At 35.0% G+C, this 25,840-nt stretch overlaps 1 protein-coding gene across 1 annotated transcript in view; it reads right to left on the reverse strand.

Moving 5' to 3' along the window:
• Nucleotides 1-25,840, reverse strand: part of LOC306865190 (5'-AMP-activated protein kinase subunit gamma-1-like) — a 39,799-nt gene that overhangs the window by 7,418 nt on the left and 6,541 nt on the right. Inside the window, exons 2-7 of the mRNA XM_079409654.1 lie at nucleotides 20,199-20,395; nucleotides 17,023-17,074; nucleotides 10,431-10,540; nucleotides 8,078-8,159; nucleotides 3,409-3,467; nucleotides 76-121 (exon numbers count right to left, since the gene is read on the reverse strand). Coding sequence (XP_079265780.1) covers nucleotides 76-121; nucleotides 3,409-3,467; nucleotides 8,078-8,159; nucleotides 10,431-10,540; nucleotides 17,023-17,074; nucleotides 20,199-20,395 — 546 coding nt within the window. The remainder of the gene's footprint in view (nucleotides 1-75; nucleotides 122-3,408; nucleotides 3,468-8,077; nucleotides 8,160-10,430; nucleotides 10,541-17,022; nucleotides 17,075-20,198; nucleotides 20,396-25,840) is intronic.

The raw sequence follows: 25,840 nt of genomic DNA on the forward strand, positions 1-25,840 counted from the left end.
AAAGAAACATGAAACATAACATCTAAAAACCAAAACACGAAGCACTAGAAAGAACCACTTGTGAGGATTTCTTACCTCTCCACGTCTCAATTTTATGCTCCTCAAGCTCATAGATTTGTACCTGAAACAAAACAAGAGATTGTTACTCAAAATTCTCACAGTATACAGTAATAGTAATAATAATAATAATAATAATAATTAGTAGTAGTAGTACAGTAGCAGTAATAGTAGCAGTTAGTAATAGTAGAATTACATTTAAATATATGTATAATTTATATATTTTTATTATAATAAAGTTATTGTAATCAATGATATTATTTTATAAATTATATCTTAAAAAAAAGAAAATCTAAATGATTTAACTTAAAATAGCAATATGTAACTTATTAACAAACCATACTTATTATAATAACAATAATTAACATCATCATACTAATAAAAAAAATTACAGGTTTATATTTTATAATAATAATGATTTTTATGATCATTATATAATAATAATAATTATTATTATTATATAAAAATACATTTAACAATCTTAATGATGTAACTTACAAGCTATACGTAACTTATTGAAAATCCATATTTATTTATAGTAACAACAACAATAATAATAATAATAATATATAATTATAATAATAATATTATTATTGTTTTTGCATTATAATTTGTCATTTATGTTTATAATAATAAGTTTAAATGTTTATAATAATAATAATAATAATAATAATAACAATGATGATTATTATGTAAATGAACATATTTTATTAGGGATGCACCGGAATGAAAATTCTGGGCCGAATCCAAAACCTTGGAAAAAACGCTTTTCAATAAACATTTATTATGAAATACTATAAAATACAATACAGTAATACAATAATATAAAATAATTTAGTAAGACTTTTTAATTTAACTTAATTTAATACAAGCCAATATATTAACCACATTTTTATTGAAAGTAAAACAATAAAATTGGACAAAAAAATATATTAACATTAAATATCAATATATTATTTTTATTCAGTTTTATGCAACAGAATCAGAATATGTTTTCTGTGCATATTTTTGGCCATATTTTATATTAATATTGGCTATATTACTATATTTTATTTTAATATTATAAACTCTTGAGCCACTGTGAGCAATGTGAACGTTAAATGTTCACTTTAGGCCAAAACCAAAGAATTTATTTATTTAAAAAAAAAAAAAAAAAAACTTCCTGCAACACAGTGTGACATAGGCATCTGTTGAGTAGTGAGAATTTCAGACAGACGAGGTACAGGTGTGTGTTCAGAAACCAAGAACAGCTTTAGGCACTGATTTCTGGAACTGGTAAAAAGTGATGCAGAAGTGTAGTCCCGACCCTTAGAAGCGTTAACGCTGACTAAGTGAAAGTGAGATGCACATCACCTAAACAACAGGCTTCCCACAGCAGCACCAATTAAAGAGCCACACTACACTGCTGATGGAGGCTAACGTCTAAACCCACATGACTAATCATAAAAGCACGGCTGATCAGAGGATGCACAGCCTCCTGCTTCCATATGTTAGCTAATGATTACTGCGGACACGAGCGCTTGCATACGCGTGTGCACCTTTCAGTGCGTGATAAGACTGATGGGACAGGAACATGGGTTAATGCTAAAGCTCACGATTTCTTGGAGGCTCTGGAGAGGAATGGAGAGGAGAGCGCTAGCGAGCATGTGACGGTGCTTAAAGGGGACATACTCTTTATTGTAGATATAAAGTCTATATAAAGATTTTGCAGATATGAAATCCACTTACACAGAATGTTGTACATTTAAGACTTCCGGGTGTAAATCATTTCTGTTAGGACTGGTTCATCTTTTTGATTTCATAGTTCACTAGATTGTTTATTAGGTCAGGCTAAATTTGCTAAATACTGAACTGGTGTTGATATTTAAATGTGGGCCAAATCAAAACCATGACCTATTTTTGCAGCTCACTTTCTTTTTAAGTAAAACATAAAAGACATAAATGTTTAGGGTTCAGTCCTTTTTTCTTTTTTTTTTTTACAGAAATTTATATTTTTATTCAGAAAGAATGCATTAAATAATCAAAAGTGATGCTAAATACATTTATAATAATCACAAAAGATTACCATTTCAGTAAATATAGTATTATTATAGTAAATATTTTATTTACCAAAGAATCCTGAAACAAAATGTACGATGGTTTCCACAAAAATATTAAGCAGCACAACTGTTTTCAACATTGATAATAATAAAAAAAATCTTAAGCATCAAATCATCATGTTAGAATGATATCTGAAGGTTTTTGTGTTAGTCTAGCAGAGATTATCGTCAGTATGTTGTATTTGCGTATGAATATAAATAATTAAGCAACAGCTGTGCTATTCCTCTAAATACAGGAAGAAGCTTTATAGCATTTTCAACTACTTCCTGTGTCTGCAGAAAAGAACTGATGGGGTGTGAAAGGATGAGAGGATGTTGCTTTTACTCAAAGTGATTAGTGGTTTCTTTGCTCTTGCATAAATTCATATGAATCTGTATTTAAGAACAAAATGCAAAAACAAGGATATGAGCTTATAAATACTGATGAGCAGGAAGAGAAGTTGTACAGCGAATTTGAGGCTGTGAATTATATAGTAAGAGGCAACTCCATATTGTAAATTAAAGTTAATATTAAATTACAGCAATAGTAGTAGTAGTAGTGATGTGAGAAAATAAGCAATTTATTTGCTATGCACATCAATTTAATTACTTTGCAGGAGCAATTATCGGCACAAAAGACAACAGATGCTAAGGTGTTTCTGGAACGTTTGATCCTGATTCCTGAGCTCAGTGTGATCTGAACACAGTAATTGCAGAGTGCTGTAGGTTATTTTAAATGACGCGAGGTTCAGGAAAGGCTCATGGCTTTAAACAGCCATCTGCCAGCCGGCAAAGCTAAATGCAGCACTTTTACTGTATACGTCTACTGTCTACATTCGCTATCGGTGACCAAGCAAAAATAAAATAAATCAAATAAAATTTTATAATATATATTTTATAAATAAAATAAATTTTATTTATAAGTCAAATAAAAATTAAATTATTTAAAATAAAATAAAATTTAATTTAATTTCCTAATACAATGGTGCATGAAATCAAGATTATGTTTCAGGCCTAGGGGTTTACTATTTCTGCTGAAAACTAGAACAAAATAGCATAAGAAATGCCATATAAAAAGTTCTGTTATAAAAAAAATAAGAAAATAAATTAAATAATAATAAAATTATGAATAACTAAATTAATAAATAAAAATAATATGACATTTAACACAATGGAGTTGGAAATTGAGAGTATGTTTCTGGCCTAAAAGTTCAGCATTTCTTCTGAAAACTAGAAAAATAAAAATAAATAACAGACAGAATGCATTACATACCATGGGTGATTTGTAGTATCTGTGAAGTATGTTGATGAAGTCTGTGATGGTTAACATGCCTGCAGAGAAACAAGAAAGGCACATTAACTTTAAGAGATTCTGAACTCTTTAGTCTTCATTTGGACCACCTGTAAACCAGAAAAAAGACTGTGGAAGAACATGGGGTCTCAGATAACAGTTTCCCTTCTCGGAGTACAGTGGAGCTCTTTGTACAGGGAGGTTTTTTACGGGATGTGGAGTTTTGCCAGCCGTGAGCTAAAAGAGATCAAAATAGATCTCAATGTATAATCTTAACAGACTTGATCCACACAGATGAACATGATACTGGAGGAGACAGTAGGTCAGCATCACTGCAGTGTCCTAGAGGAGAGCCACAGGAGTGATGAGTGTTATCTGAGAGGGCAGTATTTACTACATTACATAAAGCCTGGCAGCAGACTAGCGGACACTGTGTCTAAATCAGTGCCGGAGGAAAGCAGAGAGAGTTTCTGAGACGCTCACACTGCCACGGCGTAATGACTCTCTTGATTAAAAGGTGATGAAGGGTGCAGGCATATTTATATCTGTTCGTGCCAAGCCGGCCCATATTATGGCCTCGGTCTTAATCAGCAAGAGGAGAAATGAGGGACTGTGGTGCTTCAGGACATGAGCAGTGGCAGGCACCTGGACTGGATCCTGTCAGGCAACAAAAATATACTCTATTTTTAAACTTGCTGAATTATTTAGAGTTGTTTAATTGGTGAACAAATTGATTTCGAAATTAAAATCATTCAATTAAACACTTGCAAGATCTTTCATAAGATCATAATGTATTTGACAAAAAAGTAACATCTTTAAATATTTAGGTAAATGTTCATTTTGCTTCCTTAATATTACATATTACTGTTATTATCTCTTTATTATTTTTAGCTTATTGTGGACATTTATTATGATATATAAAATTATTATGATAACATAATAATAACAATTACATTTTGTCAATTTATGTTCATAATATAGGTATACATTTTTAGTATATTCTTTATTTATATATTAGTTATGATTGTATGTATTATTATTATTATTTCATTACATAATATTAATAACAATAACAAATTACTTGGTTTAATTTATATATTATAAATAGTGTTTTTCTTAAGTTTCTGTACAATTGATTATATGAAATACCGTTTGTGATTTCACCCACCTTTTAGTTTTATAGTTCAAAATATATTTTACAGAGCTCTATCATAATCAGAAACAGTGTTAAATAATTTAAATATATTTAAGTAAATATTTATTTAGCTTATTTAATAATATTGTTATATTTTTATTTGAAAATAATAAACATGTTATTAATCATATTTAAATATTTAATATTTGTTTTTTATTATAAAATTTTACAAAATTTTATTAACAAAAAATTAAATAATTTTATATTTAAAATTATACACATATGATTTAACTATATATTATATATTTGGTGAATTTAATTTAAACATTTGGTTTAATTTATAAGAAAAAAAGTATGTTTTTTTAAGTATGTCACCTAACAGTTTTATGCAGTTCTTATGATCGATTCAGAAATGCTTTGCAAATCATTCGACTTGATAGAAAGAACTCATTTATTAGTTATACATCCGTTTAACTCCCAAACAGGTGTTCATACAGTCAAGTGATTCACAAATGTTTAGTGAATCATTTTGACTAAAGACCAGTTCAAAAGAACAGTCATCGGACATCCCTAGGAAGTGTACAGAATATATACAGAACAGCATCACATGCCCCTGTTCAAACTGCAAATTCTATATTTTTCAGCTGAAGAGCTTTTAATAAGCAGGTACTGGACCCGTCGTGGTGATTTAAGAGTGAAGCTGACAAAGACTCCTAACGGAGCTCTCAAAGGTGAGAGGTTTGAAAACCCTGCTAATTAATATCACCACCCACACCTCCACCTGCTCTCCCTTCCCTCCAACAAACACACACACACAGCTCCATTTAACATTAATAACTCCTACTAATGACATGAAGGTGAGTAAACGATGACAGAATTTCATTTTTTAGTGAACTATCTCTTTAATAAGTGCTGTATTTGGGCCTGAGTCTACAGCAAGGTAAGTGACTCAGCACTTCAGACACACTCAAACGGCCCTTTATCAATGCTGAGAGGCTTATGGTAGACCAGCACAGATCAGCAGCCTGGGGAGAACAAGCAAATCTACCGAAACAGCCACAGCTGTTCACAGAAAGCAGGAAATATGAGGCTTTATGAGGCTGAGATTACATTTATAAATGTATTATATTTATCAGATATGTGACACAGTGTTTACAGGGGCTTGTTAAAAACTGTATCCTGTAGATTGTCGGTTACGATTGTATTATCTCTATTGAGAGGACAGATACTGTCCCCGGCTGCCTCAGAGGATGTCTATTTACAGTCAGATATTTGATATTCAGTGGATGAGTCACTCTCTCAGGACGCTCATGAGTTTTCTCTCCGGTGACTCATTCAGTCTCTGTGGTTGGTGATGAGAGGGTATCCCAGCATGACTCCTTCATAATGAAAGGACGAGTTTGGTGAAGGTGAAGCCACTTAATCTGGGTTATAAATATTTTTTTTAGATCAGGACTAAATGATTTTACCATCCTTGCTGATGTAATCAAGGACTTGTCTCTATTTTTCATTTATTTCTTGTTATTATAGTGTCTCTTATAAGGACAGGTCACACAAAAATAGAAATTCTATGATAATTTCCTAATTTAAAAAAAATAAATAAGATGGAAGATGGATTTTCAGTTCAATTAATAAAATTGTTAAAGTAAAATGCATTAATATACATTATAACTATACTATTATAAGATTTTAAAAAATAAAATAAAAAAGAGCAGCATAAACATTTTTCTAAATATCTCCTTTTGCATTTCTCAAAAGAAATTAAGTCTAAATTAAGTTGAAATTACACTAGGCGGTGTAAATGGCAGAATTTTCATTTCTGTGTGAATAATTCCTTTAAAAGACAACAGGATATCAAAATTCACTCTACACGTCATGTTCGGACTTTTGAAAAAAATGTATTAATACTTTTATTAAGCAAGATGGCATTAAATTGATCAAAAGTGACAATGAAGACTTTCACATTGTTACATAAAAATTTCATTTTAAATAAATGCTGCTCTTTTAACTTTCTATTAATCAAAGAATCCTGAACAAAATGCATCAGTTTGCAGCACATCTATCTGTTTTGATAATAAAAAATACATTTTTATAGAGCAGCAAATCAGCATATTATAATGACTTGAAGGATCATGTGACACTGAAGACTGGAGTAAGGATGCTGAAAATTCAGCTTTGCATCACAGGAATAAATAACATTTTAAAATATATGAAAATAGAAAACCATTATTTTAAGTTGTAATAATATTTCGCAATATTACTGTATTTTGGATCTAATAAATGCAGCCTTGGTGCACATAAGACGCATTTCAAAAACCCTTCTGACTCCATATATTAATGGGATAGTCTTTAAAGGGATAGTTCACCCAAAAATGAAAATTCTGTCATTAATTACTCACACTCATGTCATTCCAAACCCGTAAGACCTTCATTCATCTTCGGAACACAAATTAAGATATTTGATGAATTCCGTGAGCTCTCTGACCCTCCCGTAGACGGCAAGGTTCCTAACAAGATCAAGGTCCAGAAACGTAAAAGGACATTGTTATGGTTCATTACTGGTTCAACTGTAATGCGCAAAGAATACATTGTTTAAGTTTAGATCAAAGCGTAACAACGTATTTGCGTACATACGTTGCATACGTTGTTTACATATGTGATAATCTCCAAAATGCCGCCAGGGTGACGCAGAGGAGACGAATTGTTGAATCAAGTCTTTATTTTTGTTATTCTCATAGCTTCATAAAATTACAGTCGAACTACTGATGTCACATTGATTATTTTAACGATGTCCTTGCTACGTTTCTGGACCTTGATCATGTTAGGCTCCTTGCCGTCTACGGGAGGGTCAGAAAGCTCTCGGAATTCATCAAAAATAATCTTAATTTGTGTTCCGAAAATGAACGAAGGTTTTACGGGTTTGGAACGACATGAGGGTGAGTAATTAATAACAGAATTTTCATTTTTGGGTGAACTATCCCTTTAATTTCACACTGACTGGTTGTGCCATTTCCACCACATTATTTTTGTAAAGTTCTGAAAGTTTCCCCCAGACAGCTAATTTTGCTTAATTTACAGAAATCATTACTCCACTTGTAGTGGAGCCTGAGGCAAATGCAGCGACTCTGGTCAGCACAAGCTTCTATTTTGAGCCGGTTTTGTCATGGTAATAGATAAGACTATGTATCAGAGGACTGCTGAGTGCTGTAGAGGGTGACAGGAAGGATCATCTCCAATCTGAATCTCTACTAGGCCACAGAGATCTGGACGTATATGTTTCACTCCAGAGAGTCTGCCAAAGAGCAGCTCCACTTACAAGCCTTGGTTTAAGAAGCCGCAGACAAGGAAAATGCTCTTGGAAACTGATAAGATGACGGTAACCAAAGGGTACGAAGAATTTCAATACTTATAACAACTTCTACTGTCAACAATCAGCTGCTTGTACTATATAAATGTGTCCTTGCCACTCATATCAAACAGTGCCGGATTTTGCATTCATTATCAGAACATACTCACCCACAAAACTCTGTTTCTTAGTCTCCCACAGAGGGGCAGCTCGGACTCCATTGGCCACCAAGGCAAAAAATGCCTTTTTTACCTAAAAAGATAAAGGACAAAAATATTTGTTATGTCATATTTCACACCAATTTTTTCACACCAGCAGTGACAGGAAGAGGGCACTGTTTACTCCAAGCATGTAAGATTAAATACAAATGATTTATATATATATATATATATATATAAATATTTATACAACTAGAAATATATACTAGTCATGACATGCAAAAGGGGGCTACATTGCAGAAATTCTTCCCTTATCTTTAAGCATAACTATCTCCTCACAAAGTACTTCTATGATAACTCACGCAAGCACATAACCTGAGGTGGGCGTCTAGGCCTGTATGAACCTGTAGAGTGAGTATTTCATTCCAAGCCTTTAACAAAACTGTGTTCTACACTTTGTCTGGCATGTCATTGATTACCACAGGCGTAAATCCAAATCCAATTATCAGAAACCATACATAATCTTGTGGGATTCTTCAAATGTTGTAATTATTAGTACCAGCTAAAGTTGAACGCAAAGACCTCCCTCGTCTTGGAAGAATTTCCACCGAGGAGGATTTGGGCGGGCCGATCCTTCAAACACTGTCAATACTGCCATGGAGCCAAACAAAGCATTAATCATGGCGTCTCGTGGGCGCTCTTAAATAAATCATGCCTCTTTTCTTGGGTGATGTTCCAGCTCAATCTGAGATTATTAAACATTAATCGAGTCATAGCAAGGAACATAATGAGACGTTCCCCAAGGCTGGGCTTTCTGCTGTATGGAAGCTGTTGTGAACTGGGCGGTGGGGCTGACGGCTAGTATATCACTGCTGTGAGTCAGTGATCAGGAACACAGGCTTGGATCTTCTGTCCAAAACAATCCCGCCGGCAGCGAGAAGACCATTCATCTAGGATTTATCAAATATTTACACGTATCGACAGTGGAGCAGTGACCCCGTGGGTTCCTGAACCTCTATTGAACTTTACACGCAGACCGCACTGATGCTGATGGAGGGCTTTTTGACAGCATGTGCAATACCGGATTAGACTGGAAACATACGTGCTGATCACACGGTATGCGATATGTGTAACGTGCTAGGACATCAATATGTGGTATAACAAACCACTGGGAGAAGAAACAGATAAAGATAGAAAGAAACAGTGAGAGACAAACAAGAGGAGTGAAGCAAAATTGATATGAAACATATGAAACTGCCTCCTTTCTAAAAGCTGCAGCATTTTGACTGAGAGGTCATATGATCAGCTGAAGATAGTATGGTTGATTTTGAAAGCATACATGCACTCATAAATGAAACTGATATTAAGTAGGCATGCACAGTATATTCATACCATACTGGTTATCTGTGGATAATAGAGATTAATTCACTATACTACATTAAAATATTAATACATTTAATTTACAATTATTAAATATAATCTTCAGTAAATTTCAAAATTAATATCAATTTTCATATTGTACATTATGAAATTATTTCTAAAATCACTTTCAAATTACTGTTTGTCTATATTATAGAAATTTATTTATTTGTGTTTTCACTTTTCATAATAATGAAAGGCGATTATGTAACAATGTAATTGTCCAAATAATGCATTAAATATGTCACTTTAAAATAGGAATATCTGAAAAATAAATAAATAAATAAATAAACATTGCTCAAACCAATTATCTCTATGGAAAGCAAATAAATTCTGAAATAATGAAATACATGAAATTCAAAAAGGAGCCACATTTTGATTCAGGAATTATTTCCCTATCTTTAAGCATAAATTAATTAAATATAATATAATACAATTAAATATAAAGCAAATTTTAAAATGAATATCTATTTTTCATACTGTTACTTATAATATTGTTATGTCTAAAATCACTTGTAGAATTGTATTTATTTAGGACGTTACAGAAGTGTAATACACTGGTGTAGAAACTTGCTAGTAAATTTGACAAATAATTTAAAAAAAAATGGCAAGTAACACATTAAATTAAACATAAAACCGTATTCTTAAGTGTTACCAAAGTTGTATATATTGTTTTCTCTCACACTGTGTGTGTGTGTGTATTTCACACTCTTCAATAAACTTGTCTTATTAACAACTTTGAAAAATATATATATTTTTTTTACAGTGTACTTATGATCGTTAAGTATGATGAGCAATAATAATAGCAATACCCCCCCCCCCCCCCCATTTTTTTTTTTTTTACTTTTTCATTAACTAACCTTGCAGAGAGAGTATTTTGTAAGTCATAGTAAACATGTCTGACAGATTTGTTATCAGAGACATAAACACATCCCAGAGCTCTTACCTGCAGCGTTGTGTCAAAGACCACGAGCTTGGAGCTGGTAGGAACGATGTCATAACACTTATGTGACTTCATAAACCGCATGTAAATGTCGTTCTCAGATTGTTCAACAGCTGTAAAGACAGCAATAAACGAAAACACAGTCAGTATGAAAGCAAAGTGACACGTAAGTACAAGTCAATAAGTTAAGCACCAGCACACTGCTAGAAGTCTGAGGAACTGATGCAATCATAACGAAAGGGTTTTATTATTTCAATGAATTAATAAACATTAAGCTGAACAAGCTTCGAATAACAATATTCCTTACTCAGCGTACAAAGAAAAAAGCAGGCTAAAAATAACTGCTGTGATATAATCAGACATTAATTCCCTTATACATTTAAAAATAAAAATAACAATTGAATTCAAACTAAAAAATGTTACTAGACATTTTATCATCTGACAGTTGTCAGTTCACTGAGTTTGAACACTTTTTGATGTCAAGGGCCCCAATAAGACCATCCACTTAAGAGGGATGCCTTTCCTAAAATATAATAGCAGCTATATAAATTAATGTGTAAAATGTGTAAAGATTTATACGCGTGAGGAAAATATTAAGTGCAATATTATAAAAAAGTACATTAAATATAATAATTTTAAAAATAATGTATTAGTAATAATGTAATAATAGTGAAGTAGCTTATTCTTATTAATATTCATGATAATATGATAATACAGATAATACAACTTGACTTGATTTATACTGTGTAAATACATTTTAAGAGTCAGATTTTAACTTACATAAAATATAATAATAATATTATTGTTATTGCAGAATTATGATAATTTATTATTCTTAGTGTGTTACCTTTATAATATACTTAACACAAGTATTTTTATATTATTAAGCACATAATATTTACATTATAGTACTTATATTAAGTATTAAAATAATATAATTATTAATATGATTGTCACGGTGCACACACAAGGACGATACAAGAACACGGAGACGAGGAGTAAACTCAAATGAACAGTCTTTTAATGTAGACATCAGGGCAAGGCAGGGCAAGACAAGGCAAGGCTGACACAGACAGGAACACCGGGGAGTAACGAGTAGACCAGACGAAGTCAAACTGAACAGACAGGACTATAAATACACAGGATAATCATAGATAATGAGACAAACACAGCTGAATGGAATTAACTAATAACCACACTAAACGAGGACAGGAAACAAACCAAATAAGGAGGTGGGAACACATGACACACACGACTGGGGACTGATATAACTCCCCCGACACGACCCGCGCCGTAACAAGTCCACCGGTGAGGGGGGGGGTGGGCGCTCTGGAGGCCATGGGCAGGTGGTCTTCGTGACCATGGCACAGCCACTACAGCTGGAACCCTTCTACCCCCCCCAAATTTCCATGGGGCAGCTAGTGGGTATCAGGAGCCCTCCGGGGCTAGACAAATAGGACAGGACGGCAGCGTGACTTGAGGGAGCCACGGACGGCGGGTTGGCTTTCCCTGCGGACGGCGGTGGATTTGCGGGACTCGTGGCCAGTGGACTCGCAGCACTCGCGGCGATCCCACCGAACTCCCACGCTTTGAAGTTGCGGGCTAGGGCGGAAGGACGAGTGGCAACTTCCATGCCACAGAGGACAAAACAGACAGGAACAAAACAAAAAGACTTTCAAAAAACGAACATAACAAAACAAGGTGAAGGGGCGCCGCTTACTGTTTTGGTCTGGTCACACAATGATTATGATTATACGATAACATGAGTCATGTTAAAAAGATAACAAGTACTACTATATATTAATAATAACGATAATATCATTATTTTATGTATATTATTTTATAATATGATACTTATATTTAATAAACTTATATAATGTAAAGACAATATTAAGTGAAAAATATTATAGAAATATTATAAACCATAAATAAATAAATATTATAAAAATAAATATATATAGAAATATTTAAAAAATATGATAAAGACAACGTACCTTAATAATAATAATAATAGAAAATGTAAAGTAATAAAGTATTATTATTATTTAAACTAATAATAATATCAGGGCTTTTGCATTGTGTACTAAAGCCAAAGTAAATTATTCAAATACTATCTGGAAAATCCCTAGCAAACAAGAAAAAATAAATAAATAAAAACCCACTGTAGTAGATCTGGCAGAATTAAACAAATGGGTGACATGAACTCACTGAACTGTGGACTCTGATGTCTCTCTTGTTGTTCCTTTCAGCAGCATCCTGCCTAATGTCCCTAGTTACCATGGTAATTCTTACAGTAGTATTCTTAGACACTGAACTGCTTCTTCAGAAGCTGTCTAGACTGAAAACACCACTCAAATCTTTTGTCGCAAGGCTGTAGGTGCAGTCTAGGAGGACTCGGGCACATCTGCCCCCACAGTCTAGACACTTACCTGACTATTTCAACAAACATTGATCAGAAGGCCTAGTGGAGAAAGCAGCTCTTACTGACAGCAACATCCACTGCTTTGTGTTCATAAACACTTGATTGACAGTTTCTACTCAGAATCTGTTTTGAACCACTGCAAAACAAGTGCACAAGTGATTGACCTTAACATTTGTTTTACTACGCTAGGCCACAAAAAGCATTCAGTGTGATGAAGTTAATAAAAGCCTGGTGTTCAAAGTATTTCTCACCATTGCTTGAGCTCAGTGCAGTTTAACACTACTGGCTATTGTCAAAGAATAGTCCTGCAGTAGGTCTAGTATTAGCTCATGGAAACTATTAAAATAGGACAGTCCAGCTGCTACTACTAAAGGAAACTTTACTGAGGGGATTCAAAAAAATAAACGCTGAAAAGCTTGCAGCTGAAACAATATATACTTTGTGAAAAGTTAGCATACTTTTAATATGCTAAGACAATGTAAAGCGTATGCAAAACAACTCTGCAAAGAGTGAAAACACTGTGGCGCTTTAAAATAACACAAAAGTATTTGAACATCCAGACCTGTCTGACATAGAAACAGGCTCAACCAATAACATGAGTTTGGGGCCGGGACTATGTATACTATGCGATTCACAGTGCTTAAAGGGGTCATAAACTGAAAAATCAAAATTCCCTTGATCTTTTGACATACCGTATAAGAGGTCATTGAACTATAAAAACATCCTGTAAGTTTCAGAACTCAAATCTTTCTTGTTAGTCTAAAAACAGCTTATTGAAGCCAATCTGCCAAAACGACAGCTTGTGGGATATATGACTATTATGTAATAGTGTGGATAAGCACTGCCTCCACAGAAGAAGATCAACGCCTGCTTCTACAGCGCTGCCGGTTTAGCCCTGCCCACAAATTCGTGTGTGTAGCGCAAATAATGAGAGAGGCGAACACAGGTCTATGCAGAAACCAAACTATAAAGATGGCTCTGAAAACAAGAAGGTGCTGTGCAGTGCCAACTTGTGGAAAAACTTTGCATTGCCTTTCTTCTGATCCCAACGTTAGGAAAGAGTGGACAAACTTTATTTTTAATGAAGTTCCAGACCGCGTCAGTAAGAACTTGGTCCTTTGTTCACTTCATTTTACCGTGGATTAGTTTACAAACAAGGCATAATTCGACGCGGGGTTTTCAAAAAAATTTTAACTAAAAGACGATGCTATGACGACTATATTAGATCCGACAGTAATGTCGCAACACAAGTGTAAGTAACTGTTTTCATTACGTGATCACTATTGCCTTGTCTCTTATTATAGACCGTTTGATATGTACTGAGTATTCATACTTTTTTAACCTAAATCACAGCAGCGAACATCTGTGAAGGATGTAGCCCGTCAAACATACACAACTGTTAGCCAATCATAGCAGTGGGCGTTTACTTTCGAGTCTACAATCCGCCACGCCTATTCAAACAGAGCGTTCTGATAAGGGAGGTCAAAACAGGACAGAAAATAGCCTATTACTTCAAATAATTATGATGTTTTTGATGTCAAATCTTGATAACATTATAAGGGTTACCTCAGAGAACAATACAAATTATCTAAAAAAGGCAGTTCATTACACTTTCAATGGGATAAAGAGTTCTTTTGGCGTGATTTGTTTCGATTTTCTGATTGGTCAAGTTTTTTGTAGAATCATGTTTTTTTTTTTACTAGCAATTCCACTGTAAATCACAATTATTTAAAAAATAAGTTGAAATCATGTGGGCAGAACAGAAGCATATACCATTGATTAACAACCTCATAGCTCGCAAAGTGGGTCTGTTTTTAAGGGTGTATATGTAAAAATCTTTCAAATACATTTTAAAACAATTCCCTAATTGACAAAATGGATGGGATTTACATCCGAAACCCTACTGTTGTAACTTTATATGCCTGACCAATAGCAAACGTGGGTTAGGTTGTTGAAAACGGTCTTTATTTTTTCCACACTAGCAACAATACACCCATTCTAGTGTGGGATTTGTGCTAATCATAATTTACATTATAAGAAAAATATATATTATCCTCAAATAAGCCCAAACAAATGACAAAAGAAAGCTACTCAGAAAGTCTGGATGTTTGGATCAACCACAACCAGAGGCATGACACTTTGGCCGATGTCCACCGTGGCTATTCAAAGAACTGAATTACTGCAGAATGAATCTTTTGTTTGTTGAAAACACTCTGGTTTTCACATGCTATTAGATCGACAAAGCCAGACCGTGCTGGAACGCTTCACAACCGCATACTTCAAACCAATGCCTTCAGACATCATTTAATGATGGCGCTTCAAAAACTAGCACATGCTATTAATACTTCAGAAAGCACACTGCTATGCTCTTCACATGACATCAGATTAGTGGCAAATTCTAAGACATTATTCCTTATTACATTAGCCTGTATTTTCAGTGAATACTACCTTAAAATGTGGTCTGTGAATTATTCCTTTAAGTCAGTGTGTCAGTACAGAATAGAGCATGCCAACACAAACTCATCTAATAACACTAAACATTCATCGTGTTAATTAGATCAAAAATTATTTTTTGGTCTCTTCCAACCAGCCACTGTCAACCTAACCAAAAACACCACCCTGGGGTTTTACAGTTCAGAGATAGATATCTGTGAGAGGTGAAAGTGTGAGAGAGGTTTTTGAGGACTTCACCGTCACCGGTGCCTTGGGAAAAACCCTCAACCTCAGCCTTAGAGAGCAGATCTGCAGCCTGCACGACCTGCTCTCTGTTTCCCTTAAAAGGTACAACAGTTGAAAGAACAGCAGCAAAAGCCTTTAGAAATAATGGCAAGACTTGCACTGCCAGATCAGTGTGGTATGCTCGCCTCATATTGCTGGGAAAACCTTGCCGGAGGCGAAAGCACTTCAGAGGAAAATGTCTGCTCTGAAAACCGTTTCAGGGCTGGGCCTTACTCTGTCGCACAGCATTCCTTGTAAAGTCTAGTTATAATTATGGAACCGATTGCTTATTTAAAACTACAACCATAAGCTACTTTTACAAAATTACAATCAGGTGTCATATTAATAAACAATATTCTGCATTGAAACCAAAAGGAATATATAAAAGTTTGTGTAAAAGTATATTTATATCTATTTTAAATAAATGTTGTTCTTTTGAACATTTAATTCATTACAGAAATTGAAAAAAAAATAAAAAATCTTGGTTTCCAAAAAAATATTAAGCAGGACAAGTGTTTTCAACATCAACAACATGTATATGTATAATATGTATATAAAGGCAATGTATATCAAAAACAATACAAATTAAAAAATAAACATTATATTAAAATATTTTATTAAAATACAATACAATGCATCTAAAGGCTATTTACACACACACACACACATATATATATATATATATATATATATATATATATATATATATATATATATATATATATATAGTTATTAGTTATTATATATAACTATATATAATAACTATATATAGTTATTATATATTTTATATTTTAAATAATATTAAAATATTATATATTTTTAATCTATCTATCTATAGTTAGTAGTTTAAAACTAAACAAAATGATTGGTAAAAAAACCGAACAAAAAAAACAAGTGAGTGGCTGGTAATATCGAGTTAGTGGCTGGTGAGAAAAAAAAAATGCTTTCTTCATATCATATCATATCCTGCATCAGATTAAAAGACTGCGCATAATTTAACCCTTAATGAGTTCCCCCACTTCAAACATTCTCATCGTTTAAGTGATCAATAACTACAACTGCAAAAGGAATAAACATAATTGGGCATTACCCTCACCCCTGAGGGACTCCTTGACGTGGGTGAGACGCTCTCCAGCCAATAGCATCATCTGACTCATGTACACCCAACAGGTTAGAAATGACGAATGGGGATCCCGATACATTACCGGGACCTCCAGTGATTTCTACCGAGCAGCTTCATGTCAAATCGACACCTCGTATAAAAACGCCATGCCACTGTGCCCCAAAATGACCGTGATTATACCCGGGTTAGATTATGAATGAGATTAAAATAGACTAGTATCCCTGGAAGTGTGAGGACTAAATAAATCAGCAAAGAACATCACAATATCAAGACAGCGAAGCTGCTGAGGCAGATCCTTACAATCACGACATGAGAGACATATAGAGGCTTACCTTCATCCTCGAGATCGAGTTTCTCCAGCATGTCTTCAATTAAACCGTGGACCTGAGGACAGAGTGACAGTGTCAAGCACAGACGAGGCGATCTCAGGCTGTCCACACACACACACACACACACAGGCAAGACAGACGGTGAGGACACCGGTGAGATCGGAAGTTGGCTGTCAGTTTAATAAAGAAACAGTAGACTAAGCGGCGGCAGTGCAAACCGAACCGAAAAACAAACGGACTAAGTGCTCATGATCTCGGGTCCATCGGTTCTTGTAGGTACAGTTAGTGTTTGCAGGCGTGCTCCAGTTGTGTAGCCCTGCATCCAATGTGAAGTCAGTCATGAGAGACCCTCCCCCTCCGGCTTTTTGCAAATGGACTGTTCCAGTTTGCTGCAGTCGCGAGCCTCCAACGGTCTGACAGGGAGTGTTTTTAATCAACTATGCCGCTTACTCGTTTCTTGTTATGAGCAACAGACAATGTGCAAATATAAAAGCGAGCGGAGTCAGCCTGTCCAAACAGGCTGGTGGTGGGTGGGGATTTTGATTCATCCCGGTTAATCGAATCTTTTGAGTCGGTTCACAAAAATGACTCGGTCGCTGATTCAGTGACTCTTTCTGCAGGTTAATTAAAGGTGCGTCAACAATTTGCTGTCAGCGTTAAGTGTGATTGCACCTTTAAACGCCATTACACCAGACAAGTTGTTCTTGCGTTATCTGTAATATAAAGTCATTGCCTCATTAATTATTGGCTTTATTTTATAACGTATTTTATAATAGTTTTAATTCCATGAGAATATGGAAGTGCACGTCAAAACTATGACAATAACTACACAGAGAGGTTTTGTAGTTGGAATCACAAGAGCTATTCTTTTCTGTTAAACAATTAAAACACTGTCAGCCAATCAAAATCCACCCGACTTCCACAGACTGAGTATTTCAAACTACAGGCAACATAACTGCTGTGGCCTCTAATATAGTTGCATAGGTTATGCCTAAAAGTTGTAATCAATTCAGTTTTCTCAAATCAGATTAATCTCAGTTAATTCAGTTTGTTGAACAACAAGATTCAGTCTACACACAAGCTCTAAAAACACTGATTCGTTCAAGACGACCAACCAAGGAATGTTGTTGGTGATATAACACTTGTAATCAGTGAACGGCTAATAAGAGTCAATGCACAGAAGAATGATTCACTGAAATAAAAGATTCGTTCAACAACACTGATTCACTCATAAATGAAACACTACTTGTTAGTACTTCACATTACACAAAAGACAACAAAAGATTCAAGGGCTTAGCATCAATTAATATCAAAATACATGACATGTCTTATTCATATGACTTATTTCAAATGTGTGATGTATTTGTGCATGAAAGATTAACCTTAAAATGTTGCAAAATTATTAATATTGAATCTTATTAGTGACATTAGATGGCAGTTTTTTCTCTCCTCGATTGTGCTTAGTGGTTTTCATGTCTAAAATGCATTTGTGCATCTATGCGTCTTTTTCCATCTCTCTCCCCTTAATGGCCCTCCTTAAACTAATAGGATGGAATCAATTTAACATCCATATTAAGCTGTAAAAATTTTTTTTACAAAAACCTATAGAGTTCGTCCAGCTCCAAAGATATTTCACACAACTGTTTTTGGCCTTTCCCAGAGAAAAATCTGGCATGGAGAGTAATTCAAATGAACTGTGCCCAAATTCCAGCCTGATGAATCAGTGGGTGTGGCTGTCTGAACAAACTTGAGCCCTTGTGAAAAAAATCCCATGAATATACAACAGAAGTAAACAAACACATAAGGGGCGGCCATGAGAAAAATGTTAGTTCACAATTCTGGGGAACTACAAGTCATGAGAAAGTGGGAAAAAAGTAGTAACTCACAGTGTCAGACCTTGACAGAGTGAGAGGCATTAAGTTTATTTTAAAGACAGCAGTGAAGAGCCAAGGTGTCTGAGCAGCAGTGATTCTCTTCATCCACATTGACCCATATGAGACCCGCACTCAGCACATGTCAACGGATCAATGATACATAAAATGAGAATCGCTGAGAGTGGATTTTCAGAGGCTGTTAAAGATAGAGACATTATTGCACTGCATTGAGTAGCAGAATTTTAGGGACAAATTCACAAAACTTGCACTACTTTTATATTTTTATGCTGAAACACTACGGCACAGTGAGTATTTAAATTTGGCTTATTATAGGACCTTATTGATAAATTATTATATTTGCATTAAAATTTACGAACAGATACTGTACGTACTGTAGGTGAATGAGACGTGTGAGAGAAGGAGTAAAGGAAATGCACATGAAGTTGATAACACATCTGCTGAGTGCAGCGTCTGCTTAGATTACCGTGCGGGAGGCAAGGACAACAGCATTGCAGATGGTGACTGCTGTATTGATTTTGGCTTGTGAACACGATGAACGGTCAGAGGGTTTTATTCGTAAAAATCAGATTAGATCCATCGACAAGAACTGGTGATTTGTAAAAGTATTGTGCGCCTGTTTTAAGGAATTTTAGATTTATAAACGTTGAATTCAATAATTACATATTTCAATAAAAAATAAGTATACATATAAATAGTTTTTTAAAATAACTATAATGTGCAAAGACATTAAAGACTCATATTCATCTGACTCTTCAGATAAATAAATTAAATGTGTGTGTAAATATAATTTGAAATTTTGTAATAATTAATAATTTAATAATTTATAATTTTATGTAAATTATATTAACATAATGCATTTAATTTATATATATATATATATATTGTCACGTGTGTGTTCCAGTTTAGTTCCTGTTTGCCCTTATTTGGTTAGTTCCTGTCCCCATTTTGGTTATTAGTTTATTAGTCTCCAGACTCTCCAGGTGTGTGTGTTTAATTATCTAATTTACTCCTCTGTATTTAAGCCCTGTGTTTCCATGTTCATACAGTTGCTAAATATGCGTGTATTCTTTTAATTCTTTAGCGCTTAAAAACATATTTTCAAGGATCAGGAGCTGTACGTGATCTGTATTGGAATTTTTTGTTTAAATTCTTGTACAGAAACACTATTCTAAGGATGTAGCGATTTCTGTCAGGAAGCATTATGCTTTGTCTTTAATATTTCTGCTTGTATTTGGCAATTAAAACATTAATGATGCGCAAAATGTCCCACAGCAGATCACTCACCGGACGTGAGGTAGATATCGGTGCCGAGCAGGGACAGGGCGGTGGTTTTGCGGCAGGTGGGCTGTGGTGCTGTCCCGTGTCAAGGGGGGAGGAGGAGGAACGGTGTACGGTGTCATTCTGACTGACTTCCAGAAGAAACGCCGAAGTTTGCTTGGTCAGTTGTGTTGGAGTGGTGGGTGATGAGGAGATACCAGAGGCTATACAAACAGAGAAGATAAGACACATCAGACATCTGTCTATCTATCTATCTATCTATCTGGAATTCAGTTTTATGTTGCTACTATCACAGAAACGATACACTGCGCCTTTAAGACTTTATGACTGTGTACTGTGCTACAGTGTCTCACTGTATCCCATTCTCTGCCCACGAAGGATGATTTAGATCCTGTCACTTAAAGGTTAGGCTGTACCTGTCGTAATTTCTGATCCGTGCCTGCAGAAATAGAAGGGGCCATAAGGCCTGAACGGCAGGCAGTGTGGAGAGCTGAGTTTTATCACCTCATTTTACACTTCATCTGCTGTCGCAGGCTGCAGATTTCATGCTGTGATTCCTCCAGGCTCTGCCCTCCATACTGCAGTCAGATCACAGAAAATGACCAGCATAAACAACACCACTCTGGATGTGTTTATTCGGTTACTGAGGCTACACAATTCTTCCAATACATGGCAAAGGCCCAAACGTGACACATTTGTCAAATTTCCCCTAAGTGTTCATCACGTCAATCGCCTGAGTAATTGGCCTGTCCGTTTTGGAATTGTGCTGCACGTTAGTTGGCCGTTAAATGATAAAATCAATCTCATTGTGGGCCCTCTAATTGCATTTTTGTGATCGCTTCAGCTCCCTGTTGTTTGAACGTGACCCACTTCTGTGTGCCGTCCTCTCCCCTGGCTGGATTCGGTTACAGAGCCTTAAGGAAGCAGCTTGCTCTCACAGAGTGGTGTGTGGAGGAAACTTATTGAGTTTCTGCTTTGAGTCGATAAGAGGAGAGTGAAATGTAGCACTGCCTGCGGAGTCCAAGATACCATCAGCAAGCCAATGAAGTAAGAATATATTTTCAAGAGAACAGCCAAGATTACATCTATCTATCTATCTATCTATCTATCTATCTATCTGTCTATCTGTCTATCTGTCTATCTGTCTATCTGTCTGTCTGTCTGTCTGTCTGTCTGTCTGTCTGTCTGTCTGTTTATCTATCTATATTGTGGGTTCAAAGATGGCAGGCAAAGTTGATTGATGAGCATAATTGACAAAAAATCATAAGAATTTATCAAGCGTGAAAGAGCGATCAAGGATTGCATTGCAGATGTGCAATGAGAAATTATTAACAAGCCATCCTGAATACCTCAACTCACTGCACCAAGCCATTATCTTCCGCCAGCCGAGACCGCATGGCCATGGCTGCTGAATGAGTAAAGAGCTTATTTTATAGCAGTCAGCCATCGGCCCAGTAAACACTGCACATAATAGAAAATAGACAGCAGGGTAGGAGGAACATAGAGGGAGCTGTAAAAGCGGGTCTCCGCAATGATGTCATCAGAATGGCAATAGCCTCTTCACCCCACCCAAATGCATCCACAGGGAGTTTACATTCTCATCTTTCACACAAATTCCCAGGGATCATCTACCATCAGGACCACGGAGTCACATGATCATTGCAGCAGTGCTGGATGTGAACGATGGGTGCTGCACATCCAGACAGACGTAATTCAGTACGAGCTGAACAGAACACACCCACAGGCCATACTTGCAGCGCTTATCGAATTAAACTGTCCTCATGAGCGATACAAGTGGCATATTTATGAAGCCATATTACTATCAAATCATTTTAATATAATTACAGAACATAATCAAATCAAAACCAGGCTGGAGACATGCCTAGTCCAAAAGCTCCATGCATCTTTGATATTGTGTTACGTATAAAGACATCCAAAGCCTTCTTGTGTTCAATTCAAACACATTTAAGCAGGTAAATACCAGTTTCTCAAACATGATTGCTAATTCTAGACGTGGCGTCTCTGTTGTATCATTATGCTGACGTGGGCTTTTCATAAATTGCCAGGATTGTAAATCACATTTAAAGCCCCTGAGGCCGATGTAATGGCTAAATTGAGGAAGAAATTCATTTTGAGAAATGTCTGCTGGCTTTTAGCTTAGCTAGTGGAATCCCAACCATTTATCGTCCGACAAAACACATTTATGTTTTATTTTATAAACACATTTTGTAGTAATGTACATTGACAATTAATTAGACCAAGAATGTGTATTAGACATTGTTCATTTTGATGTTGTTTTGACTCTAGGAAGTGAACTTCACTCTGTAAATACAGCTTCCTCTGCTGTCATCATGACGTCTTTTGATGTTTACCTTCCAGTCAGAGGTTATCAAACTTCATCCTCAGTGACCGATGACCTTTGACCCAGTGTCAAAGAAGTTAACCCAACCGCTCGTGCAGAACACTTACCATTCAATGCGCCATGACAGGCAAACCAATAATCCATACAAAAACCCTCAACAGCATTTGACATGATTTATTTTTCAGCGTAATGCAGCTATATGTTCATATTTCGCTATATAATAAGCTTTAGAAAAGTAACAACACAACTCAGCACAGTCAAATCAACCAACACTGACCTCCTCATTTCCCTTTCAGTCTGTCTGTCTCTCTTTTGCTCTGACTGAGTGATGAGCAGCCAAAGTATTTTACATATGTCAGCTGATTAAACACACATGCATTATGTGCCATTTGGAACTGATGTGCTTTTAATCCCGTGAAACTAGATACGATCTTTCATAAGTACGTCATGCTGTGCATTTGTATTTGTTGAGTTCACATGTGGGTAAAGATGGTTGTGTCTGTGAGAAGATATCATCAGACATGCATAAGAACAAGCACATTCTCTAAAAGTAAAAATAGCTTAAAATCCTGCTTTTTTAAAGACATAATACAGACAGAGATGTGGATCTCATCAAAATTGCAAGTGCATTTCTGGATCTATAAAGATACAGTAAGCTGAGCAGCGCCCCCTAAAGCTATTTATGCAGAATTGCATATGATTAAAAACTGGGACAGCTTTATGGTTAGATATGAATATAAACATAGCCTGTTTTCTAATTGTATTAGCAGACCATTAAGCTTTTTTTCTAGACATCTGGCTTTATTAGCAAATTTGTACAGTACGCAGTTTTAGTGGATGGCGATTTTTCAGAATAATGCTTGGAAAATTGCACCCCATTCAAAGCATATTTTGATTTTCTTTTTCCATTTCTGCTAGAATCAATATCACCTGTGATTTTTGGATTAGAATGCATTTTTAAAAATTAAAAATAAACCCAATAAATAAAGTATGATAATGTAGAATGCATTTCACACAAAATATAATAATAATAATAATAAATATCTTTTACCATTTATTAATCTACAAATATTTTAAATATACCATTGTACGTAATGAATTGAGATTTTATTAATGAATTAAATGCACATATACTACTATTAAAATTGTATACTACACAGTATCCATGGTATGCTACAGGAGTGTTTAATTCTGAACATAGGCAATGTGTCTTGTGAATTAAAGTGCATACTCATAGTTTAAATATGGCTGATGAGAACACAAGCTGCAATAACTGTTGCTTTGGATTGTGTCTCTGCCTGGTGACATGCATGCATGTGTCACAAAGCCCAGGCTGTTCTCCCAGCAGGCACCATCTCCATATCATAGCGATGCCCGTCAAAATCCATTCAACCGACCAATAGGATTGCATTTTCTAATGCAGTGTGTGACATTCACAATACGTTAGAGTTAACGCTTGCTGCTCTCATTTTCAGCACACGACCGCTTTTACAGAAGCAAGACTCAGATCTGATCAGAGTTTGGCTTTATTTTTAGAGCCAAGACTTTATATTTGGATTCTAGTTCAACAGAAGCTGCACTTTAAAGGAACACTCCACTTTTTTTGAAAATAGGCTCATTTTACAACTCCCCTAGAGTTAAACAGTTGAGTTTTACCATTTTTTAATCCATTCAGCCGATATCCGGGTCTGGCGGTAGCACTTTTAGCGTAGCTTAGCATAGATCATTGAATCGGATTTAGAGGATTAAAATGAAAGGAACTAGACATTTGTATTTAAGTTTTATGTGTTAATTTTTTGTGTGCATGTGTTTTATTCATTCATTTTTAATTTATGAATTTCTTTTTTTTTTAAGAATGTTATTGTGGACATCTGAAGGGGAAAATAAAACTGATACAGGGTGTGTAACAGGTCTCAGATCAGTAAGGGATATCCTCAAATTGGCATTTGCTCTATGTTCTGACATTTTCAGCCGCTAACTGGTAATTTGTGTCTCTCTATCATCCATCAGCCTGTCAGCTTTTCAATATCACTCCAACTTCCAGACCTGTTCACAGAGGGCAAGTATGAGCCACTCTCTTTCCCTTCTCCTCTTGCTCTCTCTCTTTCATTTCTGTCAATCGTTTTTCCATCCGCTGACTGTTAGATACAGAGTGGAACGTGATCTGTTGGTTAATGTAGGTAAGTGGCTGTTTGTAGCAGATACACTCAGACACAGCAGCAACTGTATACACTACCACTCAAACGTTTTGGCCACCAAGCTGCATTTACATGATTAAAAAAAATATAATAAAAACAGTAATAATTGTGAAATAGTATTACCATTTGAAATAACTGTTTTCTCTGTTAATATATTTTAAAATATAATTTATTCCTGTGATGCAAAGCTGAATTTTCAGCATCATTACTCCAGTCTTCAGTGTCACATGATCCTTGAGAAATGTCTCAACCGATTTATAAAATGATAGATATATTTGTATAATATTATTCATAATGTGAATTTATAACCACTTTCTTTCTAATGGGTGGGGTTAATAACACAATTTTATGAAATCTCTATTAATAGATATAATTAAATGTGGGTGGCCAAACAATTAGTCATTTTGACATCCCTTAATTATTGTTTCACTAAAGCACAGACGGTTTAAAAGACAATGCATGCTCACATAAAATACAGAAAGCTATAAAAACACACAAATTAAAGTGATGGAAAGGCTAGAAGCCTTATACTTCAACCTCACAATATCTCAAGTGTGAATTTATATCCCATATGACTTTTTTTGTTATTTTAAACTTTATCTCACAATTAAATTTTTTCTCTAAGGCTGAAATTGGCTTCCATAGGAGACAAATATGAACATAACACAATTATAACATGACAGATGTTCACTCCAGCAGACACCATTTCGACAGGCTGTTTGAGGTTGACATGAAAAGAATAAAATGTCATTTAAAGTGTATGTTTTGTATGTGAAACCACCCAGTTTGCAGCAGCAAACCCCTGTTAGCCCTTGCTATTTCCTCCCAAAAGCATCCAATGTCATTTTTATATGAAATTAAACTCACTCTCAGTACACTGTAAAAAATTGCTGTAATTTTTACAGTAAATATTTACAATAGACTACTGTATTTTGAAATTTACAGCATTACAGGGAACATGCTAAATAATTGCTGTAAAATTACAGTAGTATCTACCATAATATAGTGTGCATGTTATTTAAGCAAGAATGTATTCTGGGAACATGATTATACAGTGATGCTACAGGATATCATACATATTCTTTTTT

This window comes from Barbus barbus (assembly GCF_936440315.1).
Source record: "Barbus barbus genome assembly, chromosome: 46".
NCBI classification, from domain to species: Eukaryota; Metazoa; Chordata; class Actinopteri; order Cypriniformes; family Cyprinidae; genus Barbus; species Barbus barbus.